This window comes from Onychostruthus taczanowskii, unplaced genomic scaffold, assembly GCF_017590055.1.
Source record: "Onychostruthus taczanowskii isolate IOZ18803 unplaced genomic scaffold, ASM1759005v1 scaffold3, whole genome shotgun sequence".
NCBI classification, from domain to species: domain Eukaryota; kingdom Metazoa; phylum Chordata; class Aves; order Passeriformes; family Passeridae; genus Onychostruthus; species Onychostruthus taczanowskii.
Window position 1 is genome coordinate 5,707,689 of NW_024500349.1, and position 23,310 is coordinate 5,730,998.

General features: G+C 39.9%; 2 protein-coding genes across 6 annotated transcripts in view; both read right to left on the minus strand.

Moving 5' to 3' along the window:
- Positions 1 to 8,439, minus strand: part of CUBN (cubilin) — a 143,639-nt gene extending 135,200 nt beyond the window's left edge. Inside the window, exons 1-7 of the mRNA XM_041408539.1 lie at positions 8,321 to 8,439; positions 8,031 to 8,160; positions 7,616 to 7,708; positions 6,473 to 6,511; positions 5,602 to 5,703; positions 4,620 to 4,723; positions 883 to 1,009 (exon numbers count right to left, since the gene is read on the minus strand). Coding sequence (XP_041264473.1) covers positions 883 to 1,009; positions 4,620 to 4,723; positions 5,602 to 5,703; positions 6,473 to 6,511; positions 7,616 to 7,708; positions 8,031 to 8,160; positions 8,321 to 8,439 — 714 coding nt within the window. The remainder of the gene's footprint in view (positions 1 to 882; positions 1,010 to 4,619; positions 4,724 to 5,601; positions 5,704 to 6,472; positions 6,512 to 7,615; positions 7,709 to 8,030; positions 8,161 to 8,320) is intronic.
- Positions 8,440 to 16,650: 8,211 nt separating this feature from the next.
- TRDMT1 (tRNA aspartic acid methyltransferase 1) overlaps positions 16,651 to 23,310 on the minus strand; it is a 41,327-nt gene continuing 34,667 nt past the window's right edge. For 4 of the 5 annotated variants that reach the window (XM_041408880.1, XM_041408881.1, XM_041408879.1 and 1 more), the window contains 3 exons: positions 22,865 to 22,922; positions 21,716 to 21,845; positions 16,651 to 17,274 (listed from right to left, as the gene is read on the minus strand). In XM_041408880.1, coding sequence (XP_041264814.1) covers positions 17,174 to 17,274; positions 21,716 to 21,845; positions 22,865 to 22,922 — 289 coding nt within the window. In that variant the 3' untranslated portion in view covers positions 16,651 to 17,173. Of the gene's footprint in view, positions 17,275 to 21,715; positions 22,022 to 22,864; positions 22,923 to 23,310 lie in introns of those variants that run through there. The other variant, XM_041408878.1, reaches the window with a different exon arrangement.

The window sequence follows — 23,310 nt, forward strand, 5'->3', positions numbered from 1 at the left end:
TGTTGATTGTCACAGGAGCAGACACTGTTAAGCCAACACTGAACTGTTTTGAAAAATGTGGGCAGAAAATAAATGATGAGTTTTGAAACTTCTAAAAATTAAGGAAAGAAATTATTTTATAGCAAACCACAAAAAATATGTGCTGTGACTGGAATGGTGCGTGGGTGTACCGGAGCATTAAGGAGCACAAGCTTGGCTGGGTGGTTTTGGAGGGCTGCTCTGAGTGGAAAGAGCCAAAGCTGGCATGGTCCATCTGTCCCTTTGGAGTGAACACCCTGTACCCAGATTCTCTCCCAAATGGAATGAGCTGGCTCGCTCCAGAAGAGCACTCAAGTGTGCGCTAGCATCCATCCACTGCAGATGCTTGGAAAGACTGGGCCTGGAGTCAGAGCTCACATCCCACTGACACTGAGGAGCACCAAAGAGGAGCAGCAGCCACACAGTCACCATGCAGCCCTGGCAGCTTCCAGGCCTCTGGCACTAATGTGCCACTAGTGTGCCACTTTTCCCAGGAAAAATAAGATTCATGATGTTTGTCCTTCTCAGTCATTTAAGCAGTAAAATACTCTAGCAACTTAGAACTCCCAAAATAATGAACAGTATTATATTTTCAAATAAGACTTCAAATTAGAAAAAAATTATTCCCAACTCCCTACAGATGCAGTAGTAGATCTAATACTGTGACAAGTACCTCTAACAAGACATAAGACATTTCTGATTCTTTCTGCCACGCTTGGCACGACAGAGAGGCTGCTATGTTGTGCAGTGGCCTTTCTTGTTGATTTCAGCAGCAGTTTGTGCTATGCAGTTTTGTGATGCTCAGCAGAATTTGCTGTTTATTCATGCTGTGCCGTATGTTGAGGTTTATGCATTGTTCCTTACCCTGTTGGGCTGATCCCTTTCTTCATCTACACAGAGGCCATGCTCACAGAGTCTCTCAGATCCTTCCTGGCAGTCATCATACTTCGAGGCACAGTGACGCCCATAGGTTTCTGGAGTACAGGAGCAGCTAATAGTGAAAGTGGAAAGAAAAATCAAAACTTTGTCTTTCTACTGCTGTTAAAGATTGTTCATTTCCATTCTCCACTTTATGGGGTGTTCCTTACAAAATACATCTATTTACCTGTTATGACAATCCTGCTAATAATCATGCAGAGAGGCAAATCTCCTGTTCAGCAGAGACTCAAGAATCATTTAAGACTTGTGCATATTCATGACTGTCTGGCCCTACGGAAGAATCTACAGCCTTTTGTTACATTCATAAGCACTAATTAAAAAAAAAATTTAAAAAAAAAGGAAAGTCTAACATAAGACTTAAATAGAACATGAGCATGGAAACCCCATTTCAGTCAAAGAGCACCTAAATTTCCTTTTGCAGTTATGACCATCGTATGATGCCATGTGCAGAAATGCCATGTCTGGCCTGACCTAGAGATGGGGTACTTTCACCCCCACATCACAACAATGGACAGCTACTGTCTCAGCAGCTTTTAGGGATGTGTGGTGGGCAAGAGGTGGCATTTGGAGTTGGTGGGGTAGGAGGAACAAAGCAGTGGGTTGAAATAAGGCATTCTACTGGGAGGATCTGGTTTGAAAGCTGCCACATGCATCACATGGTCATTTATAGGGCAGAGTTAGTTACAGCATTATACATATGTGGTGGAACTGAAATTGGGAACTTCTAAGCCATCAGATAATATTTCCCTTTTCTCTGGCTCTTTATTTCCACATAGACAAAATGTGAGGCTCTGAAATACAGCTGAAACAGATATAAATGTACAGAAAACCTCCTGTCAGACCACTAGCTTCTCAATAAAATGACAGTGAGACTCTTATTTGGATTCAAGTTATGTGCTGCAATGTTGCAGCTTGCAGAGACATATGGCAGGTACACACCCTTCTTGGATTGCTTTTAAGCTGCCTAATGAAAAGTGCTCTGTAAAAGCATTTCTCTGCAGAATTGGAATCAGGGTATTCCAGTGCAGCTGACCTGGACCTTGAAGCAATTTACATAAAATAAGCTGCTGCTGTCCCTTCCACCGTGTCACATGCTCAGCTGAAATTGCAGTTTGATAAGCCAATTGCAGGTAACTAAGGAGTGCACCCAGGACAAGCAACCCACATGAACTTAGGCTTCAAAATCCCACAACAGCTTAATGCTTAACTGCAGTCTGCAGCGCAAGACAGCGTGTTCATTATTGTAAGAGACAGCAAGCAGAACAGCACCTTCCCATCAGTGCAGCAGCTCAGCCTGGCAAGCACAGAAGCAACAGGTCAGGGAACCAGATGACTTTTATATGTCTAAAGTACAATCAGAGCTTCATGCTCATCTTCAAAGGACACAACAAGGTAATGTGACCATCTCTAAAGGAGGAGAACAATGGCACTGTCTCCTGTCGACTCTGGCAAAGATTAATCTGCTACCCCTCTGAAGTTTCTCAGAGAAGAGCTTCCAGAAGTAGGTCACACTGCAAGGCACTGCAGCCAAAGCGTGATGCACTGCTGCTTGGCACTGCCGTGGTTCCACCACATGACTCATGGCATGTTGTGATGAGGCCCCTGTTATTTTGGTTGTGACACAGAAGTCTGATAGACTTAGGGACTTTCACATCCTTTCTTCCAACTGATACAATGTTCCCTTAGGATTCTGATTGAGGAAGATGTTTCTGGATACCTGCTCTTTTCCCTCATATTTCACCTTCCTGAGTTACAGGAAGACCATGCAGATAAAGAATATGAACAAGGGGTGAAGACTGCATTATGCTCCAATTCATGGTTCCTAATCCAGTATTTCCAATCACCTGGTACTATCTCTTCAGGCTTTGGAAAGTCAGATATTACCACTTTCTTTCCCTGCAGTCCACAATGGTGTATATAACTATGCTAGAGCATTAGTGGGGTGACCTGGGTTGTTGAGCCCCAGAACCCTTAGCTGCAATGTCCTCACAGTTGCTGAAAAGAGATGTCATGTTCTGCCTGGGGATGGATTTAGCATTTGGGGAGCACTCAGAAATAAGACAATAAGGTAGACTAAAGATAGTACAATGGACTTGGGAAAGGACTATGTAATAATCCTGAGTGTGTAATGCAAAAGCAGTAATATTAAGGTTTCAATGACTTATGAAGAGGTCTTAGTTCACTCCATGAAGCACTGATTCAGCAAGTACTAAGGAGGGCAAGCAGTACACCAAGGAAGAACCTGGGGAATCATGACTGTATTAACACAATGACAATGCTTGCAAGAACAGCAGTCCTTAAACCTTAATTTAGTCACACACCTGTACCTCTCTAAGCACAATAAGAAACAAATAAAGGCAGATTGCTTTGTTCTTTCCTTGACAAATATCTGTTGCAGACAAGCTAGAACATCCCTTAAAATAAAATTAAATTATAATAAAAATTTTAAAATTAAAGCTTACAGGAAGTATCACACAGCAGTGACACCTCAGCAGACTATGTGTTAATGCTGAAGCATGAGGAGCACTACAGGAGAACTTCCTTTGTTTGAGGTTCTTCCAAGAACTGACAAAGCACTATAAACCAGTGTTACATCAAGCAAATATTTGTGGGGGCTAAGATTTCTATGCTGAAGCAGGAGACAAAATACTTTGCAGAAAACTGTGGCATGCTCTCCAGCGTGTGTGTTCCCATTGCACAGGGGTAGCTTTGTATTATATGTGAGAGTTATTTATTTAGCAGATAATTTGACATTTTGGAGAATGAGACACAAAATGTTCAGGCTGGCTTGCCCTGTAAGCAAGAGCATGTTTCCTAAGGAGCTGGGCACAGCCAGAGAAGAATATGCTCCAGAAGCCTGATGTGTGTGGGGCCCAGCACACAGGCAGCCCAGGCACCCCCCTGGTTGCAGACAGCACTTTGCTTCCTTTCTGCCTGGCAGCACTGTGCATTCCTTGCTCTGCTGCTGTCTCAGCAGTGCCTTTGTTTTTGGAGGGGATGAAGGCATTTCACAGAACTGTTTCTGATTTCACAGAATATTCTGAGCCTGAAGGCACCCACAAGGACCATCAAGTCCAAGCCTTAGTGAATGGGCTGCATGGGGATTGGACCCATTATCTTGATGTTATTAGCACCCTGCTCTGACCAAATGAGTGTGCTGGGAATGCCAGTGATCAAGGGTGATCAGCTCCTTCATCTCCCTTTGATCTCAAGGGGTAGGTGATAGCAGAGGGAGGGTAAGGTGGCTGTGCTCTGTGGGCATGTTGGTGAGTGCTGGTTACAGCTCAGCATGGGCCTCTCACTGCCCCAGCTACACCCCATGGTGCAGGACATTTCCACTAAAGCAGCTGCACCTACAACAGGGGGCTGGGTCACTGGAGCCAGCCCTCAATTTGCAGCCTTTTCCCTGATATGGCTGTGGGATGGATCTGGTTCCTGCTGCTCCTCTGGTGCAGGCAATGGCTTTGGAGGCCTTTGTGTGTCTGGAGTGGGCTCAGAGTACAGTGCAGTAAGGGTTTTACTTGTTCCCAGATTGCAAGGGGTTATAGTGCACAGATATTAAACAGACTTAATTCTAGAACTTGTGCTGCAGGCATGATATGGGGTACCAAAATAGCAGAGTATTCTACACGGGATATTTTTGGCTAGTTTTGAGAAGTTACCTGTAGCTGCCTGGCGTGTTCACACAAGTGGCTCCATTCTGGCAGCTTAATGCTGTTCCAGCAAAAATCTGGCATTCATTAACATCCTCTGAGCACAGGGGGCCCTAAGATGAAATGGAAAACCAGTTTATTTTCCAAATAACTGAAAAATGAAGCAAACCATGGACCCAATGTTTAATATAGTTTTCAAAGATATACAAACCATGGGCTGTTATCGACACAGATTCTCTCATGAAACACAATAACAAAACTTTATTTTTCAGCTTTGTTTCTGTGACCCTTGCTATCAGTCAGATGGGGATAAAATATCTCAGATGTAGAAAGCATATGAAAAGCACATTTTTGCCAACTCCTCACTTTCCAACTAGAAAAAGGCTCAGAAAATTTTCTTGTAAACAGTTTCTATCAGAAAGCCCATAAATTTTGACCCAAATCTTGCTGGGATAACTTTTAAATTTAAATCCTTTGAGAAGAAGATATAACATTTCCATCTCTGGTGCACATAATACCACCATTAAAGTATTTTCTAGTCTCTGGATTTAAAAAATTCAGAATGGCACTGATTAGTTACACCCCCAGTTTGTGTTACTTGTTTAAGACTGAATAAATATCCATCCCTTCCCCCAGCCTCTCTCTATCCTTGTGTAAGGTCAACAGCAAGGCATGCAGTCCAGTTCAGTGCTCAGCAAAATCCAGACTAATTCTCTGCTGTGGGAACTGCCAAGAATCACTGACTTCATGGGCCACTGCCTGCATGTAACAGTGCAGGGTCTGGCCCAATGCTTTGGGCTTCTTTTTTTACACATATATATTGGTATTGTTGAGAAGCAAACAACCAATGAGTGATACTGCTGCTCTGCTGCTCAGTGTGCCTCACTCTGCCCTGAGCAGCCCGAAGTGCTGTGCTGCATGGCAGTCACCCTGAGCTAGATGCAGACTGACAGCTGAAACACACACTCTGCAGTTGAGGCTAAAGACTCACCTGCCAGTCGCTGGGACAGAGGCAAAAGAAACCATCCAGTGAGTTCACACATGTCCCTGAGTTCTTACAGGGGTTACTACTGCAGGCTCTCCTCTGGATGTCCTGAAATGCCAGGAAAAAGTAGAAAATGAAGTTTCTGCTTAGCTGGTGTCCCATAAGCATCAATTTTCAAGACAAACCTTCTTTTTTCTCTTCCCCCAAATTCCTTCTTAAATTGCTCTCCAATTTTTTTTCATCAAGGTTGATTTGTAAATGTTTTGAGCTATTTCACTTATCCCTGTACAAAACAATGATGCTGTGATTGCTCATAGACAGAATGGCCAAGCACTAGTATGAGAAAAGACTTGTAAAAATTAAATATTAATAGAGACTGTTCTTCAGCAGCAGACTGGGAGTCTAGATGGAAGGTTATCTTGTCTTTTTGATTCCATGGGTATTTCATCTGACAATTGTTTTTACTGGCACTTGTAGGTGAGGCTTGTCACAAGTTCAGTGGAGAAGCAGGTGACAGCTGAAACTTAGTTAGTTCCAGTACAATAAAAATCCAGTTTGAGTTTCTGGTCTTTATCTTGACAGACCAGCAAAGGAAAAGTTTACTTCTCCTTGGTATCTACTTGCTGTTCTTGAATGCACAACTGTTTTTCTGATAAGAAATGCAGTCTCCTACACAGCTCATATTTTGTAAGAAAGCATATCACCTCCTCCACAAATCTTGGTGCTTTTTTTTACCTTCTGTTACCAAAAAAAGTTTTCCTGAGGAATGCATGAGAGGAAAGAAATAATTTAGCTGTTTAATCATTGAAACCTCACTTTATTTACTTGGGTCTGAGATTTTCTTTTCTGATCTCTAGTTTGCTTCCCATTTACTTACCTGCTGTAAGCTTTGAAGTTTGTTATCGAGAGTCAGGATCTGCAAAAGAAACATGAATTACATTGTGCTTAGTATGAGAGTCACCACAGAGGTACTTGCTGGATACTGGTAAACTCACAAAATACTTTCCTCTGAGAAAAGAGAATAGCTGGTATGTGAAACCAGATCTCAGATCCAAATGAGGCCCCGTTCACTGAGATTTTGGTGGGTTTGGCTGTTCAGAATATGACAGCTTCAATATGTCCCAGCTTGGATCCACAAGGCAAGACTCTGTCTTGCAAAGATGTATTCAGGTGCTGGAAACTGAGAATGTGAATATTCCTGTGGGACTGCTTGAGTCCTCACATGTGTGACAAGGATGGAGGTCTGGGACAGAGCACTGAAAGCCAGGAAAAGGGTCTCCACATCTCAGTGGGTTGTAACCACAAACAGCAAGCTGACACTGAATCAGAGAATGTGATGGATATATATTGGCCCAATTTCCCTAAAGGAAGGTCTCTTACACTATAAAAATGTTTTCCTATAAGGAACTTGTGGAAACACTGTAACAAAAGACAATTATATCAGGCAATCATTTAAAAACTTTTTCATGGAAAAAAAATTCAGGAGCAGGGAAGTGACAAAACTATTGCATTGGTCTTATCTTTCCACTGCAAACCCCTATAGCCCATTTCCCTATGGAATGGCATGTCTGTGTAACAACTATGAAAACATATATGGTCCGTTTCCAGAATTTATTCACAAATATTAGAGGACATTGGCCCATTTCCCTATGGAATGTATGTGTAACATTTCCCTATGGATGTCTGTGTAACAACTATGAATACATATATGGTCCGTTTCCAGAATTTATTCACAAATATTAGAGGACATTGTCAATACAGATGCTGACAGTGAACAAAGAAGAATCACAGTGACTGGAAATTTTGGGGGGATTTACAGAAATATTTCCATTGTCTACAGAGTTACTGAATAAGTATCTCAAAATTAAACACAGACTCCAGGCTGATATTAAATAGGGACTCTGCTCCAGTTCCCTAAACTGGGTGCAGAAATATTAAAATTAATCAGATTGTTTAATATTAGTGTGAGGAATGGAAATGTGGGAATGCTGGAGGAGGATAACATGAAGGTATGGCTCACCTTGGAGGTCAGCAGAGTAATCTGCTGGGATACATTCTGCAAAGCACCACTGGCTTTTTTCAGTTCTTGAATCTCTGTGCTACTCTCTCTAACCTAAAGTTAAACAACAGAGATAATGTGAAACAAACTTTGACTTTTCAAAAGCTTAGGAAAGTTTAGTCCTTGCATAACTTTACTATTATAAAGTCCACTTAAATACAGAGAGTTCTACTACATACACAATTTAACATTTTCATTATCTTTAGTGATGACATGATTACTTTACAAGTGTGCAATGGCTTACTTTCATATTAGACTGCTGATATAGATAATATAAAATAAAATAAAATACAGGATGCATCAAACACTTGTGAAAACAATTTAACTATTAATATGTAGAAAATTAAAATATATTAAGGGAAAATAACTGTATCACCTGACTAAAAAGTCCTGAAAGGTCTTCTTCATTAATTTTTACTTTCCCCAGTGGTCCAGTTCTAAATTCAATATTTTTGCTGGAGCCAGCATAGAACACTAAATTACCCTGCTCGGAGGATAAACGAGGCCTGTTGTGTATTGGAAAAAGAAAAAAAAAAAAGATAATTTAGTCACACATATCTGCCAAAGAGTAAGTAAAATAGAGCTGTTGTAAAGCCATTCCATCCCCATTACCAGCACTTATGGGCCATCATACCAATAAATGCATTTGCAAGCAATGGTACTTACTGCTCGTCATAAGTGGCTCTTTTCTGCCTCTTTTTTTCATGGTGGTTTGGGTCACAGCTCAATCCAGTAAGTAATAACAGCACAACCACGAGCAGAGGAGCAGGAGGAGCCCAAAGCATTGCTCTCCTCCAGCTGTCCTTGCTTGAAGTGAAACCTCACTGCTGGACTGGGCTGTTGTGAGCCCAGGTGCCCTTTGCTCTCACACAGCTCCTTGTTCACAAGGTGCCCATTCTGCTGCCTTGTCTTGCAAGGGTGAACTTTATCTTGGATACCTTAATTAAAGATTGACAGCATGCAAATCCCCTAGACATTAAATGCATTTTTCTCCTTTTGTCTTTTGGTTTCAGCAGCTTTGAGAGATCATTAAATGGAATCTGCCTGTACTTTATCACTATGTCTTTGCCCTTTGTACAGCTGAGTACCCCTGTGTCCCTGAGCACCTTGTAATCTGCAGAAAGTGCTCTCCCACGTGCTGCATCACAGGAGCGAAGGAGAGATTATTTGGCAACACTAAAGGACCTAAATTGTTACCAAAAAAATCCCCTAGCCCAGACGTAAAACCCACAGTGGCTGGCAAGGAATATTTGTATTGAAAGAGAAGCTTCCAGTCAGTAATTTACTGGGCAGATGACACGAACAATTCAGCAGTACTGAACAGCATGCCATGGATTACAACAGCAAAGTACAATTTTAACCAAATACGGTTGCTCTGAATCAAGGGTGATTCAGTCCCCGATGCTGGGGCTCAGGCTGTTGCTGCTGAAAGCCATGAGAGGTTCCATATCCCATCTCCCATTTGCTTTTGCCAGAGTCTCCATATTTCCTTTGCACAAGACTTTGCTGTGCTTTTTTCTTCCTGCTTAGAGGAGCTCTGTGTGTGTTTTCTTTCCTCATGCTAGGAGCTTCCTGATATCCAGGTCCACCACCATTTTCCTTAGTGGACATCAGGTTGCTCACAAGTCAAAACTTTACTGAGAAGAGTAGCAACAGTTGTAGCTGCTCTAGCTTGTAGGTAACACCAGCATCCCTTTGAGAGATCATTAAGCACCAGACCTTCCTGGAGCTCCTGCACTTCCTAACCCTACCCAGTCTTTCTTTCTGTTCCAGTTCACACTTGTCACCTACAGATGTCCCACAGATATGTGGAGCCTTCCCTGGAGCTGGGGGATTGAATGAAGTCTACAGCTTTCACAGATGGAAGCATTATGAGCTCAAAACAACCTGGTAGAAATTGAATGTGGTGACAAAAAATACTAATGTAATCTCAAAAAGAGACAGATGCACACTGAGGACATGGATGTGAAGTCAGGGCAGCTAGTGTTTGTGGAGTTGCCACAGATCATGGGATCTTCACTGTGAATACCTTAGTGTCTTGGGCTGTATCAGCTGTATCCCACCATTTTCCCAAAAACTAGATTTGTATTATATTTTATTATCTGTGTTTTCATGAACTTACCTTGGAATTCAGAACAGCACCAGCCTGCTGACCATGCCTCTTGTGCTCCCACTGGCTGTGATGCAGGAAACCCAGCAGTCACTGCTGCTGCTGAGGGATCTGGAAGGGCGGCGGTGAAGCTCCTCCTGAGCCCACGGGAGACAGCCCATCCCATGTACCTACTGGTGAGGAAGAAGGACAGCTCTGTGTATGTTCATCTGCTCTGCAGCAGGGAGTCTATCAGCTGTTCCTGCCTGAACAGAGAAACATAAGGAAAGTTTTCCATGTGATGTCCTTTACCAACACGAGGGACAATATTTCCATAAAAATACAGAATTGTGTTGTAGGAAATATGACTGCTCCATTCAATCCACATGAGCTCTGTTTTTTTATATCAACTGAGAATCTGCCCCTCCACCTTTTTTATATTTACTATTATGCTTTTTGCTCTGAAACATCTGTTCAGGAACAGGACAGTATAGACAAATTATCAATATTTCTGTCTAGTCGACCGGACACCTTCTGCCTCTGGGTATCCTGGCACTGTCCATTAAACTGGTGCTCATTAACATTCTTCCTGTCAATTTTGAAGTCTGTCTGGTGAGGATTTTTTTCTCTTTTTGTTTTGATTTTCTTTTTGTTTGAACAGTTTACTGTCAGTTGGATGTCAATTTGAATAAACTCTGGGCCAACTTCAGCCACACTCTGTAGCAGGCTGGCTGAATATCTGTGTACTCCAGGAACTTGCTTTCCCAAAGTCCATTGTATGCTGACAGTTTCCATCCTGGCCTTCAGCTGTGGCTCACAAAATCCTTCCTTTCCTCTCTTCATTTCTTTTGCATGTTGAGCATGCACTGCCCCTGTCTGCTGCCTGTCAGCCTTTGATTCAGGCTTCTCTTTCCAACTAACTAACTCCAATAAACCAATAATCAGTGAGCAATAAACCATTAAGGATGAAGACAAGGCTGGTAATGCAAGGAACAAGAAGAAATTCACCTTCTCTTCCTGCAGGCTTTATAGCTTAGAAAATGGTTGGCCTGAGGACCAGCTGATTTTGACTATGCACTGATTATAAGATGGAAAGAGAGGGTTGGACACCCACCTATTTGCATGACACACTATTTTCCATTTCATTAGACCTTCCAGATTTTAGTTAATTTAGTCTTTATTCCTAGTGAATGCACCTCAGGCTGGCCAAATTGAGAAATCTATAAACCTTCTTGAGGACAGAAGTAGATCCACACCTTCTAATTTTACTGTAATATATTGAATTGAGACATCATTTTTGGAGGAACATAATGGAAAACATACAAAATTCTGGCACAAGAATGGGGCTGTTCTTTCTAACAAGAAGAGCTGGCATGAACCTCTCCTCCTGGGACAGGTCATTCATTACCTCCCTAAGATGAAGGCTCAGAAAACAGCTCTAAAGAGCATAGGTTGTGTGCAGATTTGGCAAGAGCGATGGAGTGTTTGTCTCTAATTCTGGTTGAAGTTCATCCTGTACTAGCAGGGACTACAATTTATCACCATCTTGTGTAGCTGTGTGAAATGAAATGGTGGTATTCCTCTATTTCTCCAGCAGTACGTGCCTGCAATGCAAAGATGTTGGTGTAGAAGACAAGAGTTGATTCAAATCATGGCCAAAAATTCAATACACATTAATTACTCCTAGGAAGTAACTCAAATTCATGGACATGATGAGAGTTTTTGACAATGTTACCTGTTTAAATGAAGGAAGAGCAGCCACGGGTGTGAATTCAACCTGTGAATTCAAAAATTCAATTTTTTAATGGAAGACTAAAAACCAATCATTTTTTTTTTCCTCCCTACAGATGCAAAAAAGAAGAAAATCCCTGCTATTCAATGTTATCACTTAAATATTTGCAAATAATTATAAATCCAGTCAATTGCTCATTAAATTACAAGTAGAGCACATTTACAGGAGTCTTTCTTCAGCTGTCCTCACATCTCCCAGTACTTCTGTCTTCAGTTCCCTGGATCCTCCTTCATCTTTCCTCCATCTAATAATACTCACACTCTAGAGTTCAAAAGTGACACACAACATAAGAAGTCATCCTGTTTCCTCCACATAACTGTGCAAATTCATGGTGTAAACCCAGCTCCATATTGAACTCAGCATTTCCCATGTGTCCCTACAGCTCTCAGACAACCAAGCACAAAGTTGGTAGCAGGCCCTGGGCAATGGATCAGCAAACATGGGGTTTACATCAAACATGGGTGACTCTGAAAAGTAACATTCCCCTTGCTGTTCCTTACCTATAAACACCTATCATCAATGTTTCCCTCTCTTCATGAGTGTCTTGAGAGTTTTATGGCTACAGCACCTTCCCCAGGGGCTGCAGCTGCTGCAAGCCTCCATTTCTCACACCCCTCTTAAGGATTTCTTTTCAGCAATCTGCCCTCTGCCACTGTTTAAGATTCTGCTTCCTCAACACAGTTGATGAACTTCATAAATTAACTGCTAATGAAGTTAAACTACCTGGCCAGGAAATTGAGTTTTCCAGTTTTTAATAGCAAGTGACAAAGATAAGAGTCTTGATTTAGTTAACTACTTAAGCTGAAATTGATCTACTGTCCAAATTCTCCCTGGATTCCTTTATCACAAGTAAGATTTAACACATTAGTTTTTTGCTTTCCTTATGAGACTTTTATTTTAGTTCTTCTGTCTTTCTGGTTTTTCTTCCTGAACACTGTTGTTTCTATAAACCACTTTGATGCTTCCTATTCTCCATTTCATTCTTTTTTGCAATTAGGTTATTGAAAAGCTTCCAGTTGTTTGTATTTGCTTTATTCTTTTCTATTGATTATTTCAGTCCTTTTAACACATTCCAATTGCTTTAACATACACTGGAGTTAGTTTTAGGGACTTCCATTTGCATAGCACCCTTCTTCACTAATAACCCTAAAGCCATCAATGGACCTGGCTGCACAATCCCCCTAAGATTCATTCTGTTCTATACTGCTGGCTTTCACCAGGCAGCTCAGTCCAAGCTATGTCTGTAAAAGCATTTTCTGTGTTCTGAGGCTGTGCTTACAAGTACTGGCATTCTGTCACCATGCAAAATAAGCAGTAAGAGTCATCATCCTGCATCAGAAAAGATCTCTCCAGGTCAGTGGATCATCCAGGTCATCCTCCACTGGTGGCCAAAAGCAGATAGGAAATGAAGGGTACACAAAGGGGTGAGCATATACAGTACCTCCCCCAGGTACTCTCTTGACCTCCAGTTATTTGCAGCTCGGGAACTTCTTCAGTCCGAAATCTACTTACTCAGTATCCTCAGAGGATTTTTCTTACATGAACTTGTCGAATCTTCTCCTTCTCCACAAACTTCACCTTGTAACACATGTGCAAAGAATGAGTAATGCCATATGTTAATTGTGGTCAATATACAGTGAAAATGCCTATAAAAATATTAATTCTGAGAAGAATCCCATTTTAAGTGTATTATTTATAAACAGAATGAGATTCATTTATTTTTTAAAATATATATGGGCAAATATTTGAACTAATCAAAGTGTTGTGTTCCAGCTGATTCAAACCCTTCCACCTCTGCTTCTTGTTTCACCAGAGCTCTTACCTGAGAAGGTTCCTCATGCAGCCTCCTCCCACTGTCAACAGGAGCAGGTGGAGGAAAGTCAAAGAGAACAACCCAGTTGTCTTGCCTTCACAGATGGCTGCCTGGCCCTCTTGGGCCCCTATTTATTTTCTTTAATGGCTATATAAATTGCCCAAATTTTACAATCTACTAAAGACAAAAACAACACAAATCTTGTCCTGCTCTTCGCAATAACATTTAAATTGACACACTATCACTATTGTATTTCATAAACTTCCCCTAATGAGGTTGTAACAGTATAATACTCGTATTTGCACAGGCAAAGGAAAAATGCCTACTGGAATTAATTTTAGGCTCTATGTCTACTTTCTCATGGTTTCACATCATTTTTCCTTGGGTATTTCTTTGATCAGTTCAATTTTATACAATATTTACACAAGACTGCTCAGAAATGCTCGTGCTCTGAAACAATTATTACTCAATCTCCTCTAAATCCTTACTAATATGTCATATTCTTTAAATAACTCACAGAAAAAATAGAACACTTAAGTGGTTGTAAACACATAGAAGACAAAATATATTAAACTGCTAAGGAAAAGAAATATAATTCAGTATTTATACAAGAATCCAAGTGTTAAACTTTAATATGAACAGGAAGAAGAGGAGCCAAAGAATGAGCTGAGAAGTGAATAATTCATTTTTGAGATGCAACAAATATTTTTTAAATTTTCCACTTATTTTTAGAAATGTGTGACAAGTGCTAAAACAAATTGTACAGTCACTGAAGCACTGGGCCTGTTCAGATTTCTATTGAAATGTCTCTGACAAAACCAAAATGGGCTTTCCCTTGTTTAAGAAATAGCTTTCACCAATCAACGTTTTCCCAGACTGTAATACAGAGATTCCTGAAAATCCTTATAATTCTCCCATCAGTCAAAAGTGAGATGCTCTGGGCAGGAGCCTTACATTTACTGCATGGAAGGATGCACTTCCACTTTAAGCATCAAAAACTACAAACTCACTGTGTTTAAAAAAAAATGGTATTTTAGTAATTTTGCCACTAGACAGGTTTCTTCATGAGTATAGGGAAACCCCAGACTAACTCAGATAAAAACTAGCTGGTATAGGGAAGATTTTTGTACATCAATCTGCAAGCTTCAACAATGACTACATAAACATATCACCAAATAGAACAGTCTTTTTCTCAGTGGAAATGTTCAAATTTAAGGGAACTCAGATAATGAAATGTAATTGACATGTGCAAATGAATGAGGCACAAAATAAAAAATCAGATTCTGGGAATCTCCCTCCCTTTCCAAAGCTGTTTTCCAGATTTTACTTCACCTTTCAGTTGCTTTTGCAATCACATTTCGTTGCTGTGAAAATGCTTAAGCTGAAGTTGCAAAGTACAGCAATGATGTACACTGCAAAGTACCTAGGATTAGAAGACTGCTTGGAAAAGGAAGCAACATGATCATCAAGTGAGGTCAAGCAGGTACAACCCAACAGAACTCAGTAAACCAGTCTATTAATAACAAACCAAGGGGATAAGCAGCAGTCACTCAATTTAGCTGCACCGGTATTACAGCAGGGCTAAAATACACAAATATGTATTTACAACTCTGAATTATTGAAATTTTTTTCCTTCAGAAACAGCTCAAATTAGCAAACAGATTCAGTCTTCATAATCACATTGAATTAAAATTCACTATCCATATGTAACAGACTCTGTATTACTGCATCAGTTTTAGGTGAAGCTAGGTACATTTCAACTTACACTTCAACACTGCTAACTTACAAGAGGCATATAAAACATTAATTTATGTTCTACACATAAAGGAATTGAAGATTGTTAATAGTAATATTTTCCAAATATTACTACAGTGAAGCAGAATGAACAGACTACATGAACTAGCAGAAGGAAATTCCAATTTATATATCAAATTGATATCCTTTGTTTTCATACCAATATTTGGAACATATTAGATAGCAGTAGATCTTCAAACTACCACATTTCTCCCAAGAACAAGACCATACAGCTATTAGTTATTGATGTGGCTGATAAATCTACACAATAACCATTGTGGGTATAGGTAACCATGGTTCACTGTCAAAATAACACCTGCTCTTTGCAGTTTAGTAGCCAGCACAGAATTACTTTTTTGCCATTTCAGTACTACAAGTGACCAGGTGAGAACAGAGGCCAACCTCATCCTTCTCTAGGGCTTTATCCAGAGCACTTTCAGGAGAAACCATTTCCATATCTCTTTTACAGCTGGAACATCCCAGGTGCTCAATATGCTCCCGGAGAATCAGACAGGCTGAAGTAGGTCAGCCCAAGCTTTTCCTGGTTTACCAGTCCACAAGCAACATACAAATCAAGACTGAAGAAGAAATGCAGGACCCAGCATAAGATAAAGCTGTGTGAATTTATCTACATAAATTAATTTTTAAATTGTTTTCAGGACTACAGCAGATGAAAATAGCTACAGTATCTCTACAGCAGCTTTGCTCTCTGTGGTCTTCACTTTCTACTGCACTACCAAACCCAGATGGAACATACCAAGACTGTTCCTGTGTCATCCCATGGGTGGGGGGAAGAGGGGGAAGAAAACTCATTCATTTTCAGGAGTGGCAACTTTAGCTCAGTGCTTAGGTGCACAGGAACTATGAACAGCTACAAAATCCTTCTGTCTTCTGGCACACAATCTCCCTAAGGATGCTTACTAAGTATTATCTTGTCTCTTCCTCATTCAAGCTGTTTTTAATCAAGATAGCAATGGGAAAATCCCAAGGAAAGATAACAGGAGCACATGCTTTTTCAGAAGGCCCTCAGTTTTCCCATCATTTTCTCTATTATTTCAGAGGTACCGAACTCACAAGGCTTGATTACAAACCCACTGAGTCCAGCTCTACAAGGCACTATGCAGCAGTGGCACTTGGGACAGCCACACGCAGTGGCTTCACCTCAACATACACTCCTAACCCCAGTACTGCCACCAAGATCTGTGAATTTTCAGAAGAAGCCCATATAGTTTTTCTCCAGTTTTTATGTCACAGGAACCTAAACATGGAACTTGAAAATTTTTTCATGTCTTTTACATGTAGGTCTTTGGTAAGGAGCAATGATCTTATCCTGAATAATATGAGAAGAGAAACAGGGAAGTTATTGTCAGGCCTGCGATAATCTTGAAATATTTTCATTCAGCTGCAACTAAACAAATCATTCCAGACAAATACAGTTGGGTTTTAGAATTCTACAAGTATTTAAAGAAGACGAGACAACCATAAATAACAACACTACATCTTAAAAATTGTATATAAAATACTGAATTTATTAGTTTCATGAGCTAAAAAACCACATCAAAACTTCAGATCATATATACAGTAAGTCTTCTCAGAATGGATCACTTATGTTTAAAGATGAACATGTTTTACACATAGAACTTGATCTCTGCAGCTAATTGAAACAGCTTTGACAGTTTCACACAGTACTGAGAAAATGGTTTTAAGATAAAAATTAAATAAAGTAATATAAAATAATCTTATCCTTTCTCATTGAAGTATTTGCATGTGCTACTATTTTTCATTCTGCAAACTAAAAATGACATTTAAATAAAGCAATTAAGTCCTGCAAACTGCCGTTTAAATAAAACACCTATACAGTTTAAATCCATCATGAATGTAAGTTAATAAAATATATCAAAACTGTTCAGCAATATGTCTGGACAAGTATCTTGATAAGCTCTGGTACTTGTCCAGGTTCCATCAGCTTTCTCCTAAAAGATGGAAGTATTTTCTGTCACCAGTCCATATGCACCAGTTTCAGGTTCTAAATTATTCAAGTAGAATGGAGATCAATTTTGCCACCACATGTACGTTGAGGCTGTTTCCCAGAAGACGATAGCATTGCTTGACTGTTACCTTTTCAGGAAAACCTAAAACAAAAACATATAGTGCAACATCACTAGTCTGGGTTTGTTCCTACTTTTTAGTCTATTTTTTTTTTTCAGTGAATATTTCTTAGCGCAGTTATCACAGATTGCAGCAGGATTTACCCTCCCTCCAGCTCCCCCCACGATTCACGAGGTTACAAAACCAATTCACAACCAATTCATTGGATTTGTATCAGTTCTTCTGTTATCAATACTGCCATCTCTAAGGTTTCACAAGAAGCTTCAAAACATTCCTCTATTGTGTAACTACTGCTGATCTACCTTCCCTTCAGAGAGCCCAAAACATCCAGCAGTCTCAGGGAGGGGCAGCAGCACTAAATCCCTGCACAACTGCTACTCTAGATAACATCCACAGAAGAACACAAACACAGCAGAAAGAAAATGTGACACTTCTGCAGATGGACTAAACTGCACTTCTCCATAAGCTTTATATTGTACTTCCCACATGATCCCCTCTAACAGCTCAGGCACATCCCAAGTCTCTCAGTGCAACATATCACCCACACAGATTAAACGATGAGCAACGCTTATTCAGTGAGTGACCAAGCAGCTGAACAATTTTCCATGTAGTTCAATGCTGACCCCATTAAACACACTCAGGTATACAGACAGCATCAGAAATGTCCTTCCCATAGTAAGTGCACGGCCTGGCAGAAAGGAGAGCCAGTAAAAATGACACCAGCCCAGGTATTGTGAAAGGGCTGTGCTGTGTACTGACTAGCAAGCTCCTGAGAGTGAAGCAGTTTCAAGCAGCCAGTTGGTCTGGTCTGTCCCTGTTTGCACTCTTACCTTACTCCAACTGTGAGGTAAAGTACATTTGCTTCATCCTGAGTGAAAGATGAACAGCAGTGGTGACTTAACTGTTAGGGTCATACAGTAAACTGCTGAAACCTGGCCCCACTCAATTATTTCATCATTCTCTAAGAAGAAACACCTAACTTTGACTCAGAGGTCATCACCACCCCAATTAGCTCAGATGCACAAGCACATTGTGAGTGCAAGTAGTGATATGTATGATCTGAAATTTTCACAGCTCTTCAGAAAAAATTCTGCTCCAGAGAGAGCTCAGGAGAGAATGTGGTTGGATGGTTGGACAGTTACTGAGCCAAAGGAGGTTCTGAGGAGGAAGTGGTGTCTGGGAGGAGTTGTTCCATCCTTCTCTGCCAGTTACTAATGCCTCAAATGTGGACTGCTTTGGTAAACACATCTTCTGCCAGCTCCATCCACTCTGCCCAGCTTCCTGGCACTCACATTTGGGCAACCGTTCTTCTGTCTTTGGAACAATCACTTGCACTCCCACACACACTTCCTTAGATGGAGTTTTCACATTCCATCGATGGATAAGGTATAGAATAAAGGCATTTTAGAAGCATACATGAAAATAAGTCTGTATTTATGCACACACACACACATGCACTTACAGCCCAAGAAGCCTATCTGAATCTTGAAAATGTCAGAATTTCTCCTTCTACCTTTTGGCAACCAAAAGCCAAGAATTAATTTCCAGAACTCGTGATTTCCTTTATGCCAAGCCTCCTCCCTCTGACTGTTAACATTGTTTTGCACTTTCTATCTTCTTGGCCCCAGACTGACCTACATCAGAAGGTCAGATTCAACAACTTCCAGGATGCTGGCACTTGCTGCACAGCTCTCACTGTAGCATTTATGTCACATACAGTACCTGAGGACATTGAGGTCTTAACAGCACATAATTCCTCACCATGCTGGCTTTTGTTTCCTAAAAGCTTGCATGCATCACTAATAAGAAAAATGGAAAACACATCCTGACATCACTCTCATGAAAGCAGGTCACAGGTGCAAGAACGCTCTGTTCACTTTTAATGATATTGCTGTGGGACCCACCAGAGTGACTAAGACAAATGACTGCAGTATTTCATTGAACTATAATGCAATTACTATTTATACATTTTGATGTTAAAAGCACAAATAAATCTGGTCATGTTAAGAACGAACAATGACTTTAACTCTGGACCTCACATGTTAGAAAAGGCCATCAACTTTTTAAAATGCAGAACATTTAGACAATCACGTTTCTCCTGATGATACTTTAGCTGAACTAGTAACAGCATCTGTTACAAAGCTGCTGACAGTCTGTTCACACGGTTTTCAGCTTATAGTTTCCTCAGTTTCTTCAGTTTCTTGGACCAATAACATATTTACAGTGGGTACAATTCCAAGCTTCCTGGTTTTGAAAATTTCAGCCTAAATGTTGCTGTCACTACAGAACACAGTAGCAGAGAACTTATAACACATTTTGCTCTGAAAATACCATATTTCACAATAATTACTTCAAGTTTGGCATGGGAGAAATGCTGTCAGGGCAACACCCTTTGCTGCAGCCATAAATATATCCACTTTCAAAAAAATATCCAGAGCTTGCAAATTCTCAAAGGAAACTGAGATAACAGCACCTAAATTCATTAAAGATTTCTATCAGTCTAGAGTCCAGGAACACTTTTTTAAGCAAAAAGTGGGAGAAGTTTTAAACACAAAGAAATGTCAGAGTTGTGACTCAGTGTAGGGGAAATGCATGTTCTGCCTATGACTCAGGAGTATATGCCAGAGAAAACCACTGAATGAGAGAGAGGCTTGCTTTATGTGTCATCAAAGTTGGAAAAGCAGTATAGAGAGGAAGGGAACTGCAAGAACTGTAAAACAGTTATAATACTAACTGCCATAATTATGACAAAAGGGTACTCTCCTCTGAGATGCAGAATCCCAAATGACAAAAGACAGGTCTGCTAAATGAACACATTGTACATGGTGATGATCTGGATGATCCTCAAATTCAGAAGCCTGACTTCTCTTCAGAGTTCAGTTATGGTTTGCAAAAATATTGAACCTCACAGGTGTCTCTGCAGATGAGCTCTGAACAGAAAGCACGGTATCACTCCAAGCACTATGAAATTATAAAAGTCAGGTTTCGTGAACTGCTCACCCCCAAGTAACGGAGTCTTCCAAACATAAATCTCTCCATTGTCTCAGTTCTCCCTTTGTAAAATACAACATTAACCCTATTGCACCTCTCAGTAATGTTGCAGAGACTGATTTAACAGTGGAAAAACTCCAGCTGCATTTAAAAAAAGAGAAAATGGGCAATTTTGTGCTCAAAAGAGACCTTGAGCAGCATGATAAGCTTATACAAGCCCAATCCAGCTGTGTTAAGTTCAAATATCTTGACATCAGCCTACATGAATATGAAACAGAGCTGTGCTAAGAGGCAAATAGAACAGATCCATTAAAGAAGAGAGGCTATGAAAAAACACTGCACGTTGGTATGTAACAACACAGCACACACTTGCAAATACTCATAAACATGTAAACTTAGTGCTGGCAATTCTAGTTTCACAGTGGAACCTTGATAATGTTCTCCAAATGTAGCAATTTTGAATATAACAAGTAATAAATGAAAAAAAAAAAACAACCAAACTAAAACTGTGAAAGAAAGAAATACATAGAAACAAGTCACATTTCTCAGAACTCTAAGTCACTGAGGTAGTCAAAGCAAAATATAACAAATTACTCAAGGTCAGTGATGTCTTATTTTTTGAGCAATCTGGTCTAGTGGAAGGGGGTTGGAAATAGATGATCTTTAAGGTCTCTTCAAACACAAACCCTTCCATGATTCCATGGATGCTTTTGTTGCTGAGTGACAATAAATTGATCTGATGTGATGTCAGCAGGACAGTTTCTTAGCAGATAGTAACAGCTACACTTTCACATTTGCCCTTTTTTACAAGGAGAATTCTGATGACTTTACTTCATGTTTAATTATTTTTGATGTGCATCCAGTGTACTGATACTGCTGAGTCTTGTTCCTCGACTCCTTCTTCAAAAAAACAGCCAACTAGAAAATTAAGTACCTGACCAAGGGCTGCCCTTTCTAGAAAATAGAGATGTCTTAATAGATTTGTTACTCCTCAACAAAGAACTATCTGTACCATCTGAAATTCCCTGTCAGCAGCTGTAAATGTGTGGAAGGGAGAAAGCAAGCAGCTCAAACACTGAGAACCACAGACTTCCTAAGCTAGCAGGATATGTTGATTTACCACAGCTGTGAGTAACACTAGCTGTTGAATAAATAGTTTCAACTTTAAACAAAGGTATTCCTTCACTGCACTTCACTAACAGAGCATTTTGCAAGACAAAACCTTCTTCTTAGCTTAGGAAGATAAACCTCATCACAGAAGCTGGCTCTTACAAAACATGGAAAAAAAAACTAGTGGAAATGTAGACAAATTCAAAGTTAGCCAAACAACAAGAATCAATCAATCAAAATAACTGAGTGGTTTGAAAAGAATGCAAAATAAAAAGATGAAGATAAGATTAGATTAGTACCATTAAAAAAATGCATTGGCATTTCTGAAGAATAATGTAGAAGTGTGTATTTTGCAGCACATACCAAATTCCAAAGGGAATCCATGAAGATTTGCTATTTCTCTTGGAGTAAAGTACCTCAGTTTTAGTGTTGACAATTTCATAAGCTTCTCTTCTTCCGACAACTCGTCAATGTGTTTAAACACAGATTCAAGCTATGAAGAATATCAAAACCAAGAAATGTGACTGATGCAGCCCAAATATGTAAAATTTACAGACACATCTTAATGGAATATTTCCTTAATCATCAAAGTGACAAAGACAATAGGATATTTTGCTTGAAAGTGTCATTTGCATTCTGGTTTTGCAGCAAACATCTCAACTCATGGATCTGCAAGAAAGAAATCAATGTTGCCATGAGGAAATTCATAATTTCTTCCTCCAGTTCCAAGCTATACCAATACTTAACGGGGCAATCAAAGAGCATATATTTGGTAATGACAAAGGACAGTGCCTCAGTATAACTCAATAACAGACCATTCATACAAATTAACCTGCGTGGATGCAGCTGTTTTAATACTCTTGCTTTGAGATTATCCTGAATTCCAGAGCTGCATTCCTCTTATTCTTAGAACCACCCTATAATATCAGTGAATAGAACAGAAGTGCAGGAGGAAGGGCTTGTGTACAACACAGGTTTTGTGAAAAGTATCTTTGAATGCTGATTAACCAGTACATTTATTACCTTCCCCAATGCCCAACACTACTTGATCATGAACCTATTCTACTATTCTATCAATAGTAGAACTTTTCAAAATATTCTTTGCAAATAAATAATAATTTTGAAATTCAGAAATGTTAAACATCTGACAATATTTACTGAATTATATGCATACAAAAAACAGCCCTTGATTCATAACACTGTACTGTAGGTTCTCCATGGAACTAGTATTTTTTTAAGGTTTTCACATACCTCTGTGAAACCTCTGTATGACATGACAGATAAAAGTAATAGCAACTTATATTCTTATAGACACAGATATAATTTTGGTCTAAACAAACTCCTGTCTAGGAACACAAACTGGAAACTCAGTTGCCATAAAATGTACATTTAAAGGATTATTTTCTTATAATATTCAGAATAACAAATGACAAGACAGAAAAAACCCCAAGCTTTGAAACAAGTCTCAAGTTTTAAAACAAGTCATTCCAAAATGTTAGACTACACACTTACCTGTACATCTACTGCTGTCTGCAGAACTGAGCCGGTCCCTTCGACATAGTGTCCATACCTTAACAACAACAATAACAATTTAAATTAACATTTTCACTGTATTTCATGGCATTGACAATTGCAAAGGTGCAGGGAGGTTACTTAGGTTTCTTTCCCTTGATGAACAAACAGTCTCTTGGATAGATAAAGCAGAGAGCCTTGTTATAAATGCTGCTAACCCCTGGAGTGCAGTACCCTCTGAATGTGCTTTCTGGGGATGGGTCTGCCCTTGGTGCTCAAGGGTTTAGCCACACTAGTGTCCCATACATGGCAACTACACAAAGCCAAGGAATTCAAGCATAGGACCACCAAAAAACCCCCCATCTATAGTGCCTAAACCAATTTTACATTAGGGCAAAATGTGTTAAAGGTCAAATGGTCCCAGGGGTTCAAATTAGCTCTCCTTC